Genomic DNA, 20,637 nt, shown 5'->3' with positions numbered 1-20,637 from the left:
TTTTTTTCTGCTGAAGTAACTGAGGGAAGCCACAACTGTGATTGAGGCAAGCCAAATTCTGGCATTTGGAAAATCAAAAATAACCAAAACCTGTCTCAGGTGAATTAACCTCTTTTTACCTTCTGCTACTACATGAAGATGTTAGCAATTAACACAAAGATGTTAGCAATTAAATGCCTGAGAGCCTTAAACACAGTTCAAGTGACAGTTACCAGCAATGCTGCATACAGAGCTGTGTTTATGTTTAAGGTTAGCTTTTTTAGATCCTTTTTTAAAGACAGGAATCAAAGATTACAAGTAAAAGATCTGGAAATACTTCTGAACCTGGATAATGTAATAGAAATTTCTCCTTGTGTGGAGCAGATGAACACTACCAGTGTCCCCTCCAGAGAAACCCTTGGCCTTTGAGCATCCAGGGTTCTTGAGGGGGCAGCAAGGACAGATTATCTGCCCTGAAATTTCCAATCTTTGTTTTAAAACCCCAGCCTGGAGCAGACAGAGGCCAAGGGACTGTGATAGGTGAGAGCAGGGAGTACCTGCAGAGGTGGCTGCTGTGTCCTCAGGCTGGGCTGAAACTGTGGCATTTCCTCTCCTCTGCAGATACCACACCACATTCAGACCAGCTCCCACTCCAGAGATCCAGGCCAGGCTCAGGCAGAACCCCAAGGATGAGGAAGAAAATATTGAGAAGCGCCTGAACATCTACTACAGCAATGTCAAGGCCCTGGAGGATTTTTACCAAGATGCCTTTTATGTCAATGCTGACCAAGACCCTTATGTTATCTTTGAGTTCATAGAAAGTTGTATCATTAAGCCCCTTCCATGTAAAAAACATTAGAAGTTTATAACTTAAAGGGATGGTTTGGGGAAGAGTTATATTTTAAATTTCTCCCTGTAATATTTGCAGTCTGAAGTGGCAGGTTATGAGCAGGGAGGGGGAATTCAGCCAAGCTGTGCTAAATCTGAAGCTCACCAAGGCTGAATGAAGTACAGAGAGTAAGGAATTGGGCTTTAGAGGAAAGTTTTTTGGCTTTTGTTTCATGATGCAAGATATGAAACACTGTGGCTGAGCAAGTCCTGGGGTTTTTTTTTCTGTTTCTGAATGGTAGTTTTGTCTGCACTGTGTAAGACCCATCAAGCCAATTTGGAGTATTAAAGCTGTGTTTGTGTCTTAATTCTCCACCAAAGCCACCCAGGCACTCCCTGCCTCCCTCTGTCCCTGCAAGCAAACCCTAAAGCAAAGAGAAAAACAAAACTCCCAGCTCTGCAGTGGACTTTCTCCACAGTGTTTGCCGTTGGGGGCAGAGGTTTTAACTCCCCTGGTAACTCAGATTGTTTAAAAAGTTCTGACAAACCCTCTGCAGATCCCCATTGTGCTGGGCAGAAAGAACAGCAGGACAGGATACCCAGAGCCATGGAAAACTGATTGCAGCTGCATCACTTGCAGAACCCAATCAAGGACATAACGAGCTGCAGGAGCAGGTGGGTCCCTCAATTCTCTTTTCCTGGGGTAAGAGCTCCCAGCCTGTGGCTGCTCTGCCTGAGCTGTGCCTGGGTGGAAATCCTGCACATTGGTGAGTAGGATTTCTTCTTTTTTTCCTTCTCTGGCTGGGTATGGCAGCAATGAAAACTTTTTACCTGGAAAATCTCTGCTGAAAGCCTGCTGGCTGTCTCAGATTCTGGAAATGCACATCCTTAATGCCTGTAAGAAAGGGAAATGATCTGTGTGCTGTGGTAGAGAACTGGGCTGGATGCCTCTGTTGTTTCTCCCCTGTGTGTGTATGAATTCCCCCTGCCAGGGCATGGGGGAGCTTCAGGTTCCTCCTGGAATCCTCAGGGAAGGTGCAGGCAGAGAGAACAGGCTTTTGGGTTTAGGTGACTCCTCTGGTCCTGTTGCTGTCAATAGAGTTGGATCTTTGTAGTTGTCTTTGGCTGTGTGTGTCTAAATCTATATGGGGACATGAAAAATGTACAGGCCAAATTTCCTTCTTGCTCCTATAGGGTAACTTCAGGTGGAAAGACCCCATTGTCCAGGTGGCAATGGGGATACTGTGTTGTGAGAATTTAAAATCAGAATTTTCGATACTTTTGGGATGGGAGAGGTGTTGATGGATGGGAATTGGACTTTCTAGCCTTGAGGGCAGCTCTGAAAGTCTCAGAATAAATATCTTTGAAACCTAAGAAAGCCAAATCCAAGCAATCTGAGTCCCTGGTGCCTCTTGAGCTGAGAAATTCCAGCCTCTAGCACCAGGCTGAGGCAGAGGCTGCTCCCAAGCACAGAGGCCAGCCAAAACCCTCGTGTTCAGCTGGGCAAGGACATCTTTTACAGCCCTACCTGTTACAAATGTGCTGGCTGGTGACTGCTTGGGCAGCTGGGTTTTCTGCCATTGCTATGAAGATGTGCTGCAGCATTCATGCATAATTGGGAGCCCTTCTATTAATAATACATGGGAAGCTCATCTTGCTAATATCACCTTCATCTGAGCGTTCCTACTAAATATTTTGATAGATGAAATGGGTAGAGAGTGTATTTAAATACTGTTTGTACTGCAGCTAGGGTACAAAAGGGACAGTGCATCTTTAATTAGACAGGTACATCTGCTTAATTAATTTAGCTGTAAAGCCCTTTTTCCTCTTCATTCTTTCATCTATATGCGGATGCTATATTAGTTCCGCTCCGCTGGTTCCATAGAAACTGAGAAAAAGAGCTCAGACTCATTGAGATGCACTTGGCATGTCTGGGTAGGAGTCTCAGGTCAGTGGTCAACCCCCAAGGGTTTGCAGCAGGCCTGAAGTGCAGAACGTCAGGGTTAGCAGAACATGCTAATACTCATGTAGAACTCTCCCTCAGAAACAACTAAAACAATTGACATTCATTTAATTACTGTAAACGAAACAGCCCCTGCATGACTTTGCATAGTAAAGCCTGTTAATACCAAAAAGGTTCAGTGGGTGGAAGGAGGAATTAGGCTTTTATAATTGGAATGCAACACTTGAAAACCAATTTGGTAACTAGGCGTGATTTTATTAGCATCTTATACTGGCAAAACAAATGTTGAGCAATGAGAAAAACAAGGTGAAGAGGAGGTGGTAGGAGCACAGCAGGGATCAGACTTTACTGATTGCACAGCTTTGCCCAGGTCTGGAATGGACATCTTCCATCACCCTGCTTCCCAGAGACACTTTGTGGAGAGGGAGCCTGGAGCTTGTGCTCTAAGTTTTAATAAGTTATGCTGTTAATTATGTAGTTTAGCAATAAGGTTGGTTTGTCCAGCTGTTCCACAGAGTTTGGTGTCCACCAGCTCTGGACAGCAGATCCTTCAGTGGTGGAAGGGCACTTGAACACCCCCAGGCAGGAGATCCCTCCTCCAGCAGCACCTCTGCAGGGACACCCTGTAGCTCTCCAAGGATTTCTCTGCTCTCACCTTTCCCTGTGAGGCTTGGATGCTGCTCAGGGAATGGAGTGAACCCCAACCTGCTCTGAGGGGCAGGGATGGCTCATCCTCCTCCTCTCTCCCAAGGAATATTTATTGTCTTTATGTATGCACTGACAACCACAGTATTTCCTCTCTAGAAATAATAGGATTAAGAGGATGAGGAAACACCAAAGGAAAGGGTGATGAATGATGAAGTCCCAGAGCCATAAGTGAACTGAGGTAAAAGGCAGCAATGAGGTCCCTCACCACCAATCCCAGAACAGAGGGTGTAATTTGGAGCCACAGGACGGAGTCCTTGTGACCCCAAACTTCCTCCTTAGTTCCAAGAATAGCACCTAGCACCCAGGCACTCTGCAGTCCAGAGCTGTTCCACTTATCCACCCAACTTGGATTAGCCAAGGGGGACGATTTCTTCATCCCAGTGGAGGAGGGATTAACTCCCAGTGTGATACCAGCGTGAGCAGCAAATCTTAAATGCTGTCAGAAGCTCCTCACCAAGGAAAATGACACCTTAGCTCTGACCAGGATCTCTGCCTGTTAACTCTCAGCTGCAAGTATCATAATCCTTTAAAAAAAAAAAAAGAGCATCAGGAACCCTCAATCTCTGTTGGAATGTTGCTCTCCCTCTACAGATGAGGGTCCTTGAGCAGCCAGAGTGTTCACCACCGAATGATGAAGCAGTTGACATCTTCCAAGTATTCACTTGTTTTAAGTATCCTGCAAAACTTGGGCCAAAACTTATGGAGATAAACTCCAATTCTGTGGGATTTGTTCTTTGAACAGTTCAGTTGGTGTCTCAAAACAGACTGGGCCTTGATAGGAAATGTGTTATTTTGAGGAGGCAAATCTGATAATGGCCAAATAACACAAGGGTCTGGCAGCAGGTGCTCATTCCTTGCTCCCCTTCCCTGTGAGGTGAAGCAAGATTTGATCAGGACAAGAGCAGGACCAACCCCTGCGTGCCCACAACTGCCCCTCACAAGTCTGAGGCATAAAAAGATTCCTGGAGCAGCCTCAGTGCTTGCTGGGCAGCCAAACCCACTCAAGTCAGCATCAGGGGTTAAATGTTACTGAGTGAGGTGGGCTCTGCTATTCTGGCTAAAAATGCACTTAGGGACAAGTGCTGGTTTACACAGAAATGAAATCCCAATTCCTCTGTACCTGTTGTGAACAGGTCAGGGTGAAGAGTGAAAGCTTTTTGCTAAAGGATCTCCACTGACAGGCAAAGATAACATTGTTGGCTTTAAAATTCCATTTTCCCAGAAGTCTGAAACCAGGTTAAATAAACTGGCAATGGCAGACTGAGTATCCAGTGCCTTGAAAGACAGGGAAAATGAACATTAATGCTGCAATGTTAATGTGAGGTGTGCTAGAGCTTCTCCGTGGCAAAGCATTAAAACTCAGTCCAGGGAAATTCAAGAGAACTGCCAGAAATGATCAGCAGGAACCAGTCTAATCTGTTATCATGTGAACCTTTGGGTCAGCCAGACAAACATTTCAGTAGCTCAGGATATTTTTATGGTGTCTAAGCCATGGCCAAAGAAATGTTCGACTTTTTCTGGAAGCACTGGGAGAGGGTTCTGCAGGACTCCCTCCCCTTCTCCACAGGCAGGAGAATTTCTAAACTGGAACATTTACTGATGAGCTGTCACAGCTGCCAGGGCAAGGACCTGCAGCTTCCATTTAAAAAACCTTCTCAACCACCACCAATAAACCCCTACCCAGCTCATATGAAAAGGGATGTTCTGTTCCCCCAGGCCCCACCAGCATTGGGAAGTTTTGTCCCAGGAACCAGAGCTGGCCCCAAACTCACACACATTGGGTATCAAGGTTACTCCTTGTTTTACTGGATACCAACACGAGCTACATTTGCCTTCTCTGCAGACACACTGAAGTAATTTCAATTTTCAATGCGCACAGCAATAAAAAACTAAATGTTTCTTTAATACAATTATGGTATCACTTCCAAGGATATTTACAAACAAGGCTAATTATTTTACAGATGAATGTGCTTCTGCTGTTTCTAGACTACTACAGTAATGTTCTTCTCAGTCAATGCATGATCATGCTTAATGCATGAGACACTGAGCAGAAGGACAGCTGACTTTAATGTTTGCTGAAAAAAAAATTTGCTCCTATTAAACTTGAAGGAACATGAACAAAATATGCATAGTCATTGAATGGAGGAAACAAGCACCAATCACACATGCACTGGTGGGACACTGAGAGTGTCAGCACAATTCCATGATTTCTCAAGAGCTGTAGAGCACTTCCCACACAGTGGAAGTGTCAGGAATCACAGACAGGGCGACACCTCTGCCATTGGTACTCTGCAGAATGGAAATACACAAACTCAGGATTATTTGACAGCATGGATTGAAGTTAACAAGACAAACTGTACCAAGTAACCACACACATTTGGGAGGTATTATTCCTCTAACACTGCATAGGAGGTTGAAAAGGATTCTGCTCTCTGTAGGAACAGATGGCAAAAAAATATGTTTTTTCTGATAGGACAATTAGAAGGCAAAATAAATTTCTGGACTCAGCCACTTGAGATGGAGATTCTACAAGAGCCTGGAGTGACAGGATAAGGGGGAATGGCTTCAGTAGGGTTAGATGGGATATTAGAAACAAATCTTTCCTTGTGAGTATGGGCAGGCCCTGGCACAGGGTGCCCAGAGCAGCTGTGGCTGCCCCTGGATCCCTGGGAGTGTCCAAGGCCAGGCTGGACAGGGCTGGGAGCAGCCTGGAAGGTGTCCCTGCCCATGGGAGGGGTGGAATGAGATGAGCTTTATGGTCCCGTCCAACCCAAACCATTCTGGGATACACAAAGAGCTTCACCAGCCTCCTTGGCCCTACCCAGAGCAGGTCAGCCATGGTGGGGTTGGGTTTGGGGTGTTCTGTTTGTTTGGGGTTTTTTACTGAGCTACTATGAAAAGAAAAACTGTCAGCTGGGAGTGATTATTTGTGTGTCAGATTTGTATAAAACTCAACTGCTGTATGAGGGAGACTCTCAATTTAATTGACAGTAGTGTTAATTGGTTTGGTAATTAGTGTTAATGCTTTTGGTAACTGACATTCTCTGGAAAAGAGGAGTCCTCTTAGTAGAGGGTTAAGTGAAACCAAAGGCAAATACTTTGGCAAGAGCTGGGAAGGAGTTAGAACTTAGTTCAGAAAAAGAAAGTGGGGCAAGAGACTTAAGAGCATTGGAAATTTTATATATATGTGTATATATTAGTGTTTAAGCTAATTGCTATTAGTTTAATTATTATTATTATTATATTTTAAAATTATCCTGGCTGATGCCAGGCAGCCAATATCACCCTTCTGCCTGAAACACTGTTACATTTCTGAGGCAGTTACTCTTCTAGACTTTCAGTGGAATTCATGGCATGGCCAAATTCTCTCACATGGCTGTAACTGGCATCTGCTTCTCTGGGCAAGACACTGGAACCATGGATTATCTGGAGAGTTCCACGTTCTACAGCAAAGGTTAAAAAGCAGAGGAGAGCACTGCAAGCTGGAGCCTTCTCTACCCACCAAGACCATTCCAGAGGCAGCTCTGCTGTTCCCATCCCAGCTCTGGGAATTGACAGGCACAAAGGGCAATTCCCACTCTGCTCAACCCTCCAGTTCCTTGTCAGTGTCCAGCTGCTGAGGCTTCCTTGGGTGCATTTCCAAACAGCTTTAAACTGGCTCTTCCAGGTGCATTCCTGTTTCTGGAGCATGGAATGGGCTCTGGATTTCAGGAGTTTGTAGAACCTGTGATGTTCTATGTACAGGGCTGTGGACAAGGTGTTCCCCCTCCAGCAGAGTCTGTGTTCCTGTCCCTGTATCCTCCCAGGCTGAAGGGAGCTTATGCAGTAGAGAAAATACTTTCAGTCTTGACACAGCTTTTCTCTAGAACACAGGAGAATCGCAGAAGGTACAAGGTCCCTGCAATAACCTCTTGATCCATTCAGGATCTGCAAATAAGAAAACAAATTGTTTAAAGCTGGAGGTAGAGATGAAGAGAGGAATGACACCTGAGATACACAAACTCAACAGGAATCCTGGACAGTTTGTATATATTCACGTGCAGGAGTGACTGAGAATTCAGTGAAATTCAACTCTGTTTCTGCCCTGAAATTTCAAGTAATGCCAGTTTAAATTCCACCTCAGCAGGGGACAAAATTAAGGTGAAACACTCCATGCTTTATCCTTACATGCTCATAGCTATATAGGAAAATATTTAAAGGATCACCATGGCCCAACTGCAGTGTTCTCATTTTCTAAACTGAAATTAGATCCCTCATATAACACAGTCCTTGGTTTCTCTTTCTTTATCCCTCTTCCAGAACTGGATGCTGATATATTCAACTTGAATATCAAACTAACTGCTGGAGCATTCCAGCACAGATGATGTGTTTACCAAGATTTCATTCAAATGTGGGATTTACACCTCAATTTCTGCAGTTATTAATTTGCAGTTAACATGTCACTAATGCCAGAACACTGAGAAATGCAGAGCTTCACATGGGAACTGCCTAAAAGAGTAAAGTCAGTGAAACTAATTCAAGCCATTTTGTAGATCAAAGTTAAAAAGCCCCAATCCTGCCTCTTTTGGCCCCAGGAACATTTTACCTTCTGGGGTTGGGTGCCGTGCAATGCTGTCATGAAGCAAACACCTCCTGTACACCAAACTCTGGCAGGACTGGTAGGTTAGGAAGCACCTGTGAAAGGACAAGCAGTTTTATCAAGAGGTTTGGGGTTTATTGCTTTATCATCTGCTCCTGTGCTCTGATTGGAGGCTGGGTTCTCTTCACAATTTGCTTTATGAGAGAAAAGGCAGTAATGAACCACATTAAATATGAAAATTAATAATTTATTAATTCAAGTAAACTTCCCAAGTTTGCCTGAATTGCAAATATGGATATTTGCAAAATACCAAATTGCATATGGACACAATAATGAAAGGTCAAAACTCAATATATCATTGACAAAAAAATTCTGGCATACAGTAGAGGAGTTGAAAAGCTTGAGGCCCTACTGCACAGGGAAGAACCAGGGTGTCCTTAGGGCCATGACTATTTACCCAAACTAGCACACAAAACCTGTTAGGCACAGCTTTTCTCTGTGACAAACTAGTGACTTGCCACAGCTCCAGGGACAATCTCCATGTACCTCCCACACTGGTACAGGAGGATTTCATTTTCTACAATTTCAAATTCTAATATTTCATTTTCTAAAATTTCATTTCATTTGTCTGACTTCTCAATGTGCCTGTTCTCAATCATTTCTTGTTAAACTGCTTTTGTTTTCAAATACTGAAGGAGCTTGAACAAACCCTTCTTCAAGTGATGTTCCAAAGAATGACTTGTCCTCGATTTTCCCTTGCCTGCTTTCTCCTTGACTCCATATTTCCCAAAAAAAAAGATGCTCAAAATGTTTTTATTATAAAAACACTGTCCTGCTAAGAGAACCAAATCCAACCTCCAGTGCCCTGGCTTTTATGCAAGAGGACAGAAAAAAACTGCAGCATGGTTAAGATGCTTCATGCCTTTTCACTCCAGTGCTAACAAGTGGTTCAGTGAGCTGCTGAAGGATGTTTGGATTATCCAGACAAGCTCTGGATGCTCAGCCCATTCATTACCTGAGCCAAATGTGGCCGTTGGAGCACACGGCCTGCTTGCGGTCGGTGAAGGGCAGGATCTCCTTGCACAAACTGCAGTGCTCAGGGAAGGTCTGCTTGTTCATCTTCTTCAGGATGTGCCCAATCAGCACCTGCAACACACAGGAGGCACTCGGTGACACAGCCCTCACTGTGGTTTCAGAGAGACACACAATAAGCTGAATCTCAACAAATCAAAGTGTAAGAAATTAAATGTATCAGTAAGTATTCATTTATGCTCCTTTTGTTCTCCTAAAGATTTCTGCCCCACACTAAAGGGATACAGACTTTAAAAATAGTGATTCCTTGCAAATTTTAAAAGTACTGAAAGAACTGGTATCACACCACTGACCATAACAGCAATGCTTTCCCTCATGCCCATCACAGTGGATGTGCTAAAAAAAATTCCTGTTCAGAAGTTACCTGGATGTCTTCAGCAGTCATCTGGGAGTACAACGTTCATAGCAGAACATTTATGTGATCAAATTTGTCTGTGACATTTCAATAGATAGAAACACATCCCAGGGACCTTTAAAGTGTGACAGCAAACTGAATAGATAAAATACAATTTAGAAGTCGCTTTTCATCGCTATAAAAAAGAAACAAGATTCTTCTAAGGTAAGAAAAACAACCTCTCAAACTTTTAATTCACAGTAATTGGATGCCAGAACAACCCAGCAGTTGTGCCAGAGCACTTTCCTAGTGAGTTACTGATGGCCATACTTGGCTGTGATACCAGCAGGGAGAACATCACACTAACATCAGAACCACAGTGTGATTGACTAGAGGAAATACACCTGAAGTTGACTTGTGTAAAGATGATGGAATAAACAAACTTAATATTGAAAACAAACATCCCTCAATCAGTTCATGTTCTAAACCCACAGACAGCAGCACAATAACCCCAGTCCTCTCCCCTGTTCTCCAAAAACTCAGGCATCTTTATTCTTTGTTGTACCTCATCCAAATTTCAACACCTGTATTTACATTCCCTCCTATTTCCCAATATCAAGGAAGGACAACTTAACCTGAATGCTCTACAGAATCTCACTGGCAAGGATGACATGACCACAGCTCTCTTTGGCAGCCCAGCTGTATTTTCAGGAGGGGGGACAAGGAAGTGACAGTGACACAGAATCCCCCGAGCAGAGGTGCCACTTACTCGTGCTGTTCTGTCATCGTAGCCATCATCAGACATTAGGAAGTCACAGACTCCCCTGGTGGGAATGCTGGTGTTCTCTGTAATCCACGTGTGCAGGTAAACTTCTCCCAACACCCGTTTCATGTGTTCTCGTGTCAAGTGCATTTCTACGGCCTCAATCTGTGCCTGTATTTCAAGAAGCTTTTCTACCATTGGCTCACGGCCTCCAGAGTCACTTGACTGATGGAGAGAATCCTCTGCAGTGTCATCAATGTCCACACCTTTGCCTGTGTCCCCCAGGCTCTGCTTGCTGGCTTGTTTTGAAGTTCCTTCCTCTTGATCATCTTCAGTGCTGCCCATCCCAGGGGAATCTGATATCAAGATTTTGGCATCCTCATGTGAAGGTCTCCACGTGACCTCTGAGGGGGCTTTCTGCATTGACTGGTACAAAATCCTCAAGAGAAACAACTTAAACCTCCAGAAGTAAGTGGAACCACAGCTCTCTATCTTTTTATCCAGTGCCTCCTGTAAGAACTGAGGAATGTGCTTATCCTTCAAGATTTTCCAGCGTACAAGATCCGTCAAGTCCACTTGCCTGAAAAGATTCTGAACAGAAGATTCCAAGAGCTGTGCAGCTGCCTCCTCAAAGGTCTTGAGGGTGACAAACTGAACCTGGTAGTTTTTGTTGACGGGGTGCAGCCCGTTGGCCATGCCCTCGGTGGTGATGACTGCCAGGTACGCCCCGCAGGGGCTGACAGCAATCCCGTGAGTCCTGACACAGCCAAACACCTCCGAGAGCTTGATCAGCTGGTGCTCAAACTTCAAAGCAACGTCTGTGAATATGGGGATGAGCTGCCTGACCTTGCCATCACTGGAGCAGGTGTACACCGTGCCGTTCTGCTTGTCCGCAGTCATGGAGACAATGGGCAAGGAGTGGAGCCCCGTCACGTGGGAATTGTGCACGTTCAGCCCCGCTTTGGATATCAGCAGGAGGCACCAGAACACGTAAGGGCCTCTTGCAGCCACCACCAGGCTGCAGCTGCATTTCTGGTAGGGGTGGTAGAGAGGGATGCACTTGATGCTGTGCACGGGCAGCTGGTCCATCTCCTGCCACAGGACCACGGGCTGTCTCAGCGTGAAGTAGCCTTTGACCGCCTTGAGGTTGACGGGGATGATCTTCACCGGGCCGTAGGCGCTGCCCACGATCAGCCCGCTCATCTTGCGGTTGTTGTGCTCGTACTCCCACCAGGACAACACGCTGGGGGAGCTTATTCCCGACTCGATGGTGTTGCAGGAAGTGATGGATTCCTTCCCCAGGAAGGGCAGCTGGAACTGCCACACGGCGATGTTGCCGTTCTCAAAGAGCACTGCCAGCAGCACGCTGCCCACATCCCGGCACTCATTGTTGTGCTTCACCTGCTGGGTGGTGCAGATGCCCGACCACTCCATGCGCACCGGGGCCTGCATGCTGTGCCGCCGCTGGAACTCAGGGAAATCTCCCAGCTCCCCGCAGGGAGTGTCAGCCTTGCACAGTCTGTAACCAGCCTCCAACAGGCGCTCGCCGTACAGCTCGGTCAGGTCCACCAGCTGCACCCACTGCAGCCGGTTGAGGTTGGCGTGGATGCTCAGGCGGTTGTCCATCGTCAGGGCTGCCAGCAGGCACCTCCCGTTGGCGTCACAGCCCAGAGGGGACCAGCTGGAATATTTGAAACCCCGCATGGGTGGCAGGGACTTCCCCTCGGGGTTGAACACTCGGTCCAGCATAAACGTCTGGCTGACGGTGGGATCCACTGAACTGGCGAATTTCTCCTTGCACTCAGCCACCTCCTTCTTTGGGCCGACCTAAAACACAATAAAAAGAATGTCTAAAACAATTGTACAGCTGGTTTGTTTAGGAAGACTTTCCTGGAATTAACTCCCTCTTCAGATAGAGCATCCCCAATCACAACCAACACTACACTGGTGTTGCTTTGATTTTTTAAAGATTTTTAAAAGTTTTTTTAATGTTAATATTTTTGTAATGAATTTTTTTATACTTTATGTAAATGATTTATTGTTTTCCATTCTTTTATAAAAGAAAATAAATTTGATACAAGTTTGTTTTCAAGTTTGAAAGAAATTTGATATTAGTTTGTTTAGTGTTATTGGAGAGGTGGTACTTTCACCCTCCAATCCACTGTCACTTTTAAAAATCTATAAATGTTGAAGTTAAAAATATAAAAGTCCCCTTTTTTACCTTGAAAAAAGCAGCAAGTCCGTGTCGTGTTGTTTCATATCCTATAGTAACACACTGGTTAATTGATGTCACTCCTAAAGACTTTAGCTTCATTAATGCCCTGAATTTGCATAGTTTTGACTCTCAGCTACTGAATTTTTGTCTGCTGAATCAAAGAGCCTGTTTTCATACTTTTGTTCTTTTAAAGATACCTGGCATAATATGTAAATACTCCGTATCTCAACTCCATTCCATATTTTCAGCATTGTTTTGGAAAATAAAATCAGATTCACAACAACAAAAGTATTATTTAATAAGATATTCACCCACATCTGCCATCTTCGTGAAAAGTCGGATATTCCCCTGAAGGTCAGAGAAATCCCTGTTCCAAAACCCTTCAGCTTAGGTAGAAAAACAAAGGATGACTCCTACTTAAAATTGTATTGAAATAACTGTACTGGAGCTCAAGTGATTCTCAGAAAAACTGCCTGGACATCACTGGGATATGGTTTTCTCTCCTGTGCTTTTAAAATGAGAGTTCTGGGCAGGACAGGGGCAGTCCCCCAAGAGGAGGATCAGAATCCCAGGAGGGATCAGGCTGGAAGGGACCACAATGATTTTCCAGACCCTCTCTGGATTCTGCACAGGAAAGCAGTTCTTCTCGTGTTCAGGAGCAACTTTGTCTATCAGTTTATGCTCGTTTCTCTTGTCTTATTGCTTGGCACCATCGTGAACAGCCACAGAGCCATTAAAGTTGGAAAAGCCTCTGAGATCACCGAGTCCAGCCTGTGCCCGATCCCCACCTTGTCACCCAGCCCAAGCCCCGAGTACCACATTCAGTGGTTCCTTGAACACCTCCGAGGCCGGTGGCTCCACCAGCTCCATCCCGCAGTCCGATCACCCCTCCTGTGAGGAAACTCCTCCTGATGTTCACCCTGAACCTCCCTGGCTCCCTCTTCTCGCCACCTCCCCCTTTAGACATGGACACACATTGCCGAGGCCGTGCCAGCGCTCACCTTGAGCATGCAGGCGGCGGCGGGCGCGGGCACGGCGGTGCGGTGGATGACCATGTCCTGCCCGCCGCTGTGCACGTCGCTGAGCTGCTCCAGCACGGCGATGCTGCGGGCCGTGCTCACCGACACCCGGTGATCCTCGGACCAGGCCAGCGGTTCCAGCCCGCTGGCGCCGTGCTGCAGCCGCACCGCCGGCTCTCGCCGCACCGCCGTGAGCCGGAACCCGGCGCTCGCTGCCGCCGCCGCCGCCGCTTCCTCCACGACCGCCTCGAGCCCCAGCGGCGACTCCTCCCGCCCGGCCGCCGCCGCCGCCGCCATGTTACCGCCGCCTCACGGGCCGCGCGCACGCGCCGCCGCCGAAGCCCCCGGCGGGCCCGGCCGGGGCTGCCCCGCCGCCGCCTGCGCGCCCTGCCGCTCCGGGAGCGCGGGTTGCGGGGTGCGGAGAGCCCTCACGGAGCCCCCGCAGCGCCGCGGGGTGACGGGGAGCCGGGAGGGCTCCGGTCTGGGGGGAGGCTCCGCACCGGCCGCCGCGCCACTCTCACGGGCCGGGCGGGCGGGCGGGAGATGGCCCCGGGGCTTTGCGGAGGTGCGGGCGGGACATGGCGGCGGGCGTGGGGATGCGCGGCCTCGGCAGGGTACGAGCAGAGGGGAAGGGAGTGTGGGGTCTGCGGGACACGGGACCCTGCGGGACATGGGACACGGGATACAGGAACTTGCGGGACAGGGTACACGGGATATGGATATGGCACAGGGGACCCTGTGGGACGTGCGACCCTGCGGGACCCTGAGCGAGCGAGGAGGCAGCATCCGACAAGTTGTTAAATGGAGCTTTTGGCTTCTCCCCCCGCCCGAGCCGGGGCTGATCCGGCACCGGGGCTCCCCGGGCAGGGGTCGGGCAGATCCGGCTCCTCCGAGCCCCCGGAGCTGCTGGCAGACGGCGCTGCCCCGGCTCACCGCGTTCCCTTTGACAAGCTGCGGGCGATGCTCTCCCTGCCCTCTGCTTCGTCTGCAGAGACTTTAAAATGATTTTGAGAGAGGTTTTTAAAGCATGTTCTGCCCAGTCACTGGAGAGGTTGAATGCAATCCTTTTGGGCTTAGCACTAGATTTGGCCTCCTGTTGCTCATGGCATTTCAGCAGCATCAGAAGTCTCAGGCGCGGTGGTGGATCTGTTGGAGTAGGAGTTGTGTAGCTGCAGAAAGCAGCTTTGATTTCTTTAGTCGTGGAGTGAGAGATTCCAAAAATAAGGCTCTGGTGTTTGTGTGTTAACTCCCAGTCAGTGCTGACCGGTTTGTTTCACTTTCAAGCAATCTGGTGCTCTGAAAAGGAAGCTCCAGTCACCACATGGAAACCCACCCGTGAAACGAAAACGTAAATTATCCATAAACACCTTCAGGAAGGGTGCCACGGAGGCTGACAGGAGGGAGGAGGGAAGCTCATCACAAAAGATTGTTCCTAAGAAGCAGCTGACTGACAAACAAAATGAAAGCCAGAAGAACAAACCTTTCATCAAGACATCCAGCCTGTTTAAAAACAACCCAGACATCCCAGAAATTCACAGGTATTTTAGACAAATGGGAGAGAAAAAAAAAAAAAAAAAAGCTTGCAATGCCTTGAAATTCAGGGTCTTAAATTCTTGCCCTTGCTTGGCAGATGAAGTTTCATTGCTGATTATGTAGAATGGTGTTTTATTTTTAACCCTACAAAGTGTTTTGGTTTTGTTTCTCCTAACTCAGAAAAGAAGTGCAGCAGGTGCAAGAAAATGTTTTCACTACAGATTCCTTCAGCCAGCTGGACCTCCACCCACATCTGGTGAGTGGCAGGAGGGCTACCATGCCTCAAAAACATGGGGTTTTGGGTGGGGGGCAGCTCAGGGAGCCTTTACTCATGGTGACCTGGATACTTCACCTGATTTTGTCACTCAGGGTGTTGGTCCATGTCCTGACCTGTCCCCAGACACAGTCCCAGCCCTCTTCACTGTTTGCTGCTGTAGTATCAAAAAAGTCACAAAAAGCCAGCAATGGTGTAATTCTGATTAACTAAGAAGTATTTTGAGGAGATGGGAACTTTATGGACCATTTATGCAGAGAATAAATGTCAGTTTTCTGGGTTTCATTCTGTCTTAGCAGTACAAGAAGTAACAAAAGGAGCAGTTTGTCAATAAAACCTTTATTTCTCTTTATTATCTCTTTAGATCTCCACAATAAACACTGTCCTAAACATATGCAGCATGACCAGGTAAGCAAATCAATATCAAAACTTTGCAATTTACCCCTAAAAGCCAATCACCTGTGATTATTTCATTATATTTGTGAAGACCACAGTACCACTGTTCTATTTGCTATTGGGTTTGTAGGGACTCCTGCTTTCTAGTTTAGTACTTGAATCATAAACCCATCTGGTTTGAATTTATCACATCTGATGCCTACCCTGCTTTTAATTTATCACATCTGATGCCTACCCAGTGGCTTTGCTTAGAAATCACCTCAGCTGATGTAGCTGCAGAGCAGAGATGAGCATGGGGAATTTGGGGTGAAGAATTTTGAGTCAGTCACTGTGTGTTAAAATCTTGGAATTCCATCCTGTGTTGTATCTGCATTTCCTGCCCTGCTTTGTTTGTCACCCAGTGTTCAGAAGCAAACAATTCCTGTGCTCCTGCAAGGCAGAGATGCCCTGGTGAGATCTCAGACTGGTTCAGGTCAGTGTTGAACTGTCTCTGTCCTTCCTTAGGGTGTGTTAACTGCATTTATTTAGGTAGATCTTAGTGGGTTACCACCACCCCTCTTTTCTAATTGACCCTTTATTGAATTGCCTGTTAATCATCCATTCTGCAAACTTCCTATTTAATAGAAACTTTTCCAGAGTCTGACTGCAGTTTAAGAGTGGTCACAAATGGTACTTTGGTTTGCTGGAGTGTTGTAATTGCCACATGTATTTTTTTAATGGAAATTTTTCTTATTTTCTCCCTTTCAAAAAGGTAAAACTCTTGCCTATGGGATTCCACTTGTGCAGTCTTTGCAAGGAATGGAATCCAAAATACAGGTAGGTCCAACAGCACTAAATAAATTTGCTTTTGAAACTAAGATTAATAAAAATAAAATTCAGCTCCTGTAGTCATTGCTGTCTCTTTTTCATACAAGCAATCCACATTCCCCTTTATTTGTACATGTGACAGATGGGATTTTCCAGTTCTGTTGAGGTGTGGATGGTACAAGATCAATGTTAGCCATTCCCCATTGCTCCATGCTGCAGGACAAATTGGAAATGGGCTAAATTATCAGGGGTGGAGAAGGTAGAGAGCAGAAGAAATGGCCTGGAAGAACTGAAAACAAAGGTTCCTGTTAAGTAATCTTTGGCATGGGGTGGGATTGGGTAATTGCTCCCAGTTTGGATCATACACCAAAAAATGCTGCTGCAGATCTTGTGCATTTTATGGAAAGAGATCATCCTGACTGAAGGGTTGAAGCATTTCCAGCCCATCCTGGATTGTCACTGCTACCTGCAGATTGTTGCTGTGCATCAAGCAGGAGAGCATCCCTGCAGCTCAGGAGCACAGGAGTGAAACAACATTGTGTGTGTGTGTGTGTGCAAGGAAATGTTGCCTTTGACTGGGAGCAGCTTTCCCTGCAGGGACAAGAACGCAGTGTAGGACTGATATGGGAAAAACTGGGTTTTATAAAAGCTGTGGGGCAGAAATACCCTAAAATATCATGTACAGACTTGCAGTGAAGGCCTTCAGTGCTGGCTGAGAGCAGGGAGGTGTGGAAGGGCTGTGCTCAGTGCTGCCTTCTCTCAGAGCCCTGCTCTTGTGTGTTTGCAGCGCAGCGATGGCCCCTACGCGCTCGTGCTCGTCCCAACCAGGGAGGTAGGTGGCTTTTCCTTCCTCAGTCTGTCTGAACACTGATTTTTGGGGAGGTAGGTGGCTTTTCTTTCCTCAGTCTCTCTGAACACTGATTTTTGGGGAGGTAGGTGGCTTTTCCTTCTTCAGTCTGTCTGAACACTGATTTTTGGGGAGGTAGGTGGCTTTTCCTTCTTCAGTCTGTCTGAACACTGATTTTTGGGGAGGTAGGTGGCTTTTCCTTCCTCAGTCTGTCTGAACACTGATTTTTGGGGAGGTGGGTGGCTTTTCCTTCCTCAGTCTGTCTGAACATTGATTTTTGGGGAGGTAGGTGGCTTTTCCTTCCTCAGTCTGTCTGAACACTGATTTTTGGGGAGGTGGGTGTGAGTCCACCAGAGCTCCTCACATCAGAAAACACTCTCAGATCACTCTCCTTTTGCTCAGACCTTGCCCTCACAAAACGTGTTGTCATTTTTGTTCAGTGCCAACCAGAGTAAGAAAGGAGTTTCTCAGTTCTCCTCCTGCTGTTGGAAATCTTTGTGGAGGCTGCAGAACCTCTCTGGCTCGGTGCAGGGGGAATGAGTAAAACCAATGAATTCAGCTTTGCAAATGTGTAGCTTTATACAAGTATTTCATTTTCAAAGTATATTTATTCAAATCCATAAGTGAATGCTGAAGCTGAGGCCTCCATGAGTTGGTTTCTCCACTGAACTCTTCAATTTAATTTATATTATTTGCAATTGCAAAGGCAGTGTCAGAAAAGATTATCAACCTTTTTTATTTTTGTTTGGTATGTCAAATGATAATAACTTCCATGTGGAGAATTGATTGCAGGTTTCTCATTTGGGTCCAATATTTTATGCAGCCTGCAATACAATATCTGCTCTGTTACCTGAAAGGAGAAGGCTCTGAAGCTATTTAAATTTTTACAGCAACAACTTACAGCCTCTTTAGGATGCCATGTGAATACTAAGCATGGAGGAAACTGTGTGTAAACTCATCTAAAGGGCTGCCATTGAGAGTACTTAGGAAGATAATTTGTGATTACAATTGATATTACTTTGTAATGGAACAATAACCTTCCTTGAGAAAAGAAATGCAGAAATATCCAGTGGCACAATCACTCCATGGGTCAGGTGAGGAAGTGTGAGGGCTGCCAGAAGAGAATTGACTTATGTGTTTCCTTTTCATGGTGATTTTTTCCCAGAATTTTTATAATTTTTTATTCTTCCTCTGGAGCAAAATCTTCTGTGCCTGTAGTTTGTTTTCTCCCCAGGGCATTCACATAAGCCAGCAGAAGTCTCTCTTGTCCTGAGAGCTGGCTCGTGGAGCTGAGCCAATGGAGAGGTTTTTGAGCAGGTCGAAATACAATAAAAGAGAGATTGTTCAAGAGAAAAAAATTAATAAGCAGCTTCTAAAAGAAAAACTAAGGATGCATTTAGAATTCTGATATACATAACTAGATTAATTTACAGAATTTTGAGCCATAGGGATTTGTAATCCAGCTTTTTAGTCCAGAGAGCCTTTGTCAGAGCTCATTGTCTTTTGTTGATTTCCATAGCTTGCACTCCAAAGTTTTGATACAATCCAGAAACTACTTAAGGTAAGAACTCAATGCTCTGTGTTCTTATTCTTATAAGGAGCCAAACAACTTCAGTTCCTGTGAATTCAGCTGGAGGTTTAAGGAAATCCAGCACCTGGCAAGATGCATGGTCCTTAAAGATAAATGTGTTTAAGTGTGTGATTTCCCTATGGCATGTTTTAAATTATTACATGAGCAATTAAGTGATTAATTATGGCACCCTAGTTGCACATGTGCTGATAAACAAGCTCAGTTGATTTTCACAGCCATTTGTTTGTAGAAATACCTTTCATTGTCTCAGGCTGAGTTATGAATGGAAACTCTGGTGGTGACAAGGACCGTTTTACTGAAACTAATACTGGCCAGATGGGTTTCAGATGGGGAGCAGGACTTGGGGAACTGCTTTGCCAGCTGAATGACTGGAGAAATGAGAAGGCTTTTAAAATCATTAAATGATAGTGCTTTCCTTGTAATTGAGGCAGAGTATCTTACCATTGGGCTGGAAGGTATTTAAATCATTTATTTATCTGATCCATATTTCCACCCCCTCTTCATTTTTCTTTGGAATAATAGGGTACTTCCTCATTATTTATAAGTCTTATAAATTTATAAGTCTTGAAAAGGGACTTATAAGTCTTTTTTTTAGTGCTGGAGCTGTGATCACATCACGTGCATGCTGCTGTCAGCCCCATCCTCTCTCTTTTTGCCAAGAAACATAATTTTTGTTTAGGCTTTGTCTTGTTATTAAGAAGAATCATTGCTGGTCTTGGTTTTCTTTTCTGTAGCCATTTACCTGGATTGTGCCTGGAGTGCTAATGGGGGGAGAAAAGAGAAAATCAGAAAAAGCCAGGTAGGAAACCAACTTTTTAAATTGTATTTTGGGTCCTTCTGCTCTACAGACTCTTTATCTACTACTCTTCTTTGGAGTGTTTTTCTTACTGGGAGGGAGGATGGTGAGCTTGGATCAAGCTGTGATCCCCTGGATCTTACACAGGCACAGTGGCTGGGGCAGCAGGAAACATTCACTTCCCCCAGCTGAATCTATTTCTAAAATGTTGATGAGCCTTCTGAGAAGATGAGCTCTTGTGTCAGTATTTTTTTTCCCTCTTCTGACAAACACCTGTATTTGCTTACCACCAACTGTATTTGTTATGGGGGAAATTGCTTTCTGGAAAAGAGATTTCCTGGTGTTAAAAAATCCTTTCTTTCCCCTTTTCAAGAATTGAATTGTAAGCTGGTAATCCAAAATGGAATTTTCATTTCTCTCTATATAATCATACACAAAAAGAAGTTTACTCTTGACAGTAAAACAAGTACTCAATTAGAAAAGAAAACCTAGCTGGGGTGTTAGATTTTTTTTTTTAATATTATTAATATTTCTTTCCACTCTGTCCTTAGCACGGAGTGTGCCTCTGAGTACCAGAGATGATCAAAGATAAATTTTAGCTGGGCAAAACAAATCAGTTTTTATCAGTGAGAAAGTGCTGTTCCTGATTTTACTGTGGCATTTTTCCCCTCTGTAGGTTCCACTTCCTTACTCTGGGTCCTAGTCCAGCTAACCTTCATGGGGTTGTTTTTTCTTTCGTTTCTTTCTCTTACCTGGGTTTTATTTTTTGTTTTTAAATCTGCACAGGTTAAGGAAAGGGATAAATATCCTCATCTCCACCCCTGGCCGCCTGGTTGATCACATCAGGTCCACGCAGTGTATTCATTTCCGTCGCACTCAGTGGCTGATCATTGATGAAGCAGACAGGTAAACT

The 20,637-nt window shown here is 45.5% G+C and overlaps 3 protein-coding genes across 8 annotated transcripts in view; 2 read left to right on the top strand and 1 right to left on the bottom strand.

Moving 5' to 3' along the window:
• AK8 (adenylate kinase 8) overlaps window positions 1–1,157 on the top strand; it is a 64,823-nt gene extending 63,666 nt beyond the window's left edge. For 3 of the 4 annotated variants that reach the window (XM_066563038.1, XM_066563037.1, XM_066563039.1), the window contains one exon: window positions 601–1,157. In XM_066563038.1, the coding sequence (XP_066419135.1) occupies window positions 601–838 (238 nt within the window). In that variant the 3' untranslated portion in view covers window positions 839–1,157. The remainder of the gene's footprint in view (window positions 1–600) is intronic. The other variant, XM_066563040.1, reaches the window with a different exon arrangement.
• A 4,105-nt stretch (window positions 1,158–5,262) lies between these two features.
• On the bottom strand, window positions 5,263–13,783 carry GTF3C4 (general transcription factor IIIC subunit 4). Of its 2 annotated transcripts, XR_010784750.1 has the most exons (6): window positions 13,463–13,635; window positions 10,253–12,073; window positions 9,073–9,203; window positions 8,064–8,152; window positions 6,981–7,405; window positions 5,263–5,767 (listed from the first exon to the last, which is right to left on the bottom strand). XR_010784750.1 is itself a non-coding variant. In XM_066563035.1 (5 exons), the coding sequence occupies exons 1-5, from the start codon at window positions 13,775–13,777 to the stop codon at window positions 7,341–7,343; spliced, it is 2,421 nt and encodes an 806-aa protein (XP_066419132.1). In that variant the 5' UTR covers window positions 13,778–13,783; the 3' UTR covers window positions 5,263–7,340. The 2 variants fall into 2 exon arrangements, 1 of the variants encoding a protein (XP_066419132.1); XM_066563035.1 differs by having other exon boundaries at window positions 5,263–7,405; window positions 13,463–13,783.
• A 273-nt stretch (window positions 13,784–14,056) lies between these two features.
• The window catches only part of DDX31 (DEAD-box helicase 31), a 45,025-nt gene continuing 38,444 nt past the window's right edge, over window positions 14,057–20,637 (top strand). For both annotated transcript variants that reach the window (XR_010784752.1, XM_066563036.1), the window contains exons 1-10: window positions 14,057–14,094; window positions 14,765–15,018; window positions 15,194–15,269; window positions 15,652–15,695; window positions 16,085–16,155; window positions 16,435–16,499; window positions 17,278–17,322; window positions 18,857–18,898; window positions 19,663–19,727; window positions 20,511–20,630. Coding sequence is in view for 1 of the 2 variants with exons in the window: in XM_066563036.1 (XP_066419133.1) it covers window positions 14,059–14,094; window positions 14,765–15,018; window positions 15,194–15,269; window positions 15,652–15,695; window positions 16,085–16,155; window positions 16,435–16,499; window positions 17,278–17,322; window positions 18,857–18,898; window positions 19,663–19,727; window positions 20,511–20,630 (818 nt within the window). In the remaining variant the exon portion in view is untranslated. The remainder of the gene's footprint in view (window positions 14,095–14,764; window positions 15,019–15,193; window positions 15,270–15,651; window positions 15,696–16,084; window positions 16,156–16,434; window positions 16,500–17,277; window positions 17,323–18,856; window positions 18,899–19,662; window positions 19,728–20,510; window positions 20,631–20,637) is intronic.

Source organism: Molothrus aeneus, chromosome 19, assembly GCF_037042795.1.
Source record: "Molothrus aeneus isolate 106 chromosome 19, BPBGC_Maene_1.0, whole genome shotgun sequence".
NCBI lineage: Eukaryota > Metazoa > Chordata > Aves > Passeriformes > Icteridae > Molothrus > Molothrus aeneus.
Note: the sequence above shows the minus strand (reverse complement) of the source record. Positions and strands in the feature narration are given on the sequence as shown.

Excerpts from the sequence above, each read along its gene's own strand:
- GTF3C4 (XM_066563035.1), bottom strand. The coding sequence starts at position 13,777 with ATGGCGGCGGCGGCGGCGGCCGGGCGGGAGGAGTCGCCGCTGGGGCTC. Across the intron at positions 9,204-10,252 it reads ACGATGACAGAACAGCACGA|GTGCTGATTGGGCACATCCT; the intron begins GTAAGTGGCACC and ends TGTGTGTTGCAG. Across the intron at positions 7,406-8,063 it reads ACGGCACCCAACCCCAGAAG|ATCCTGAATGGATCAAGAGG; the intron begins GTAAAATGTTCC and ends TCTTATTTGCAG.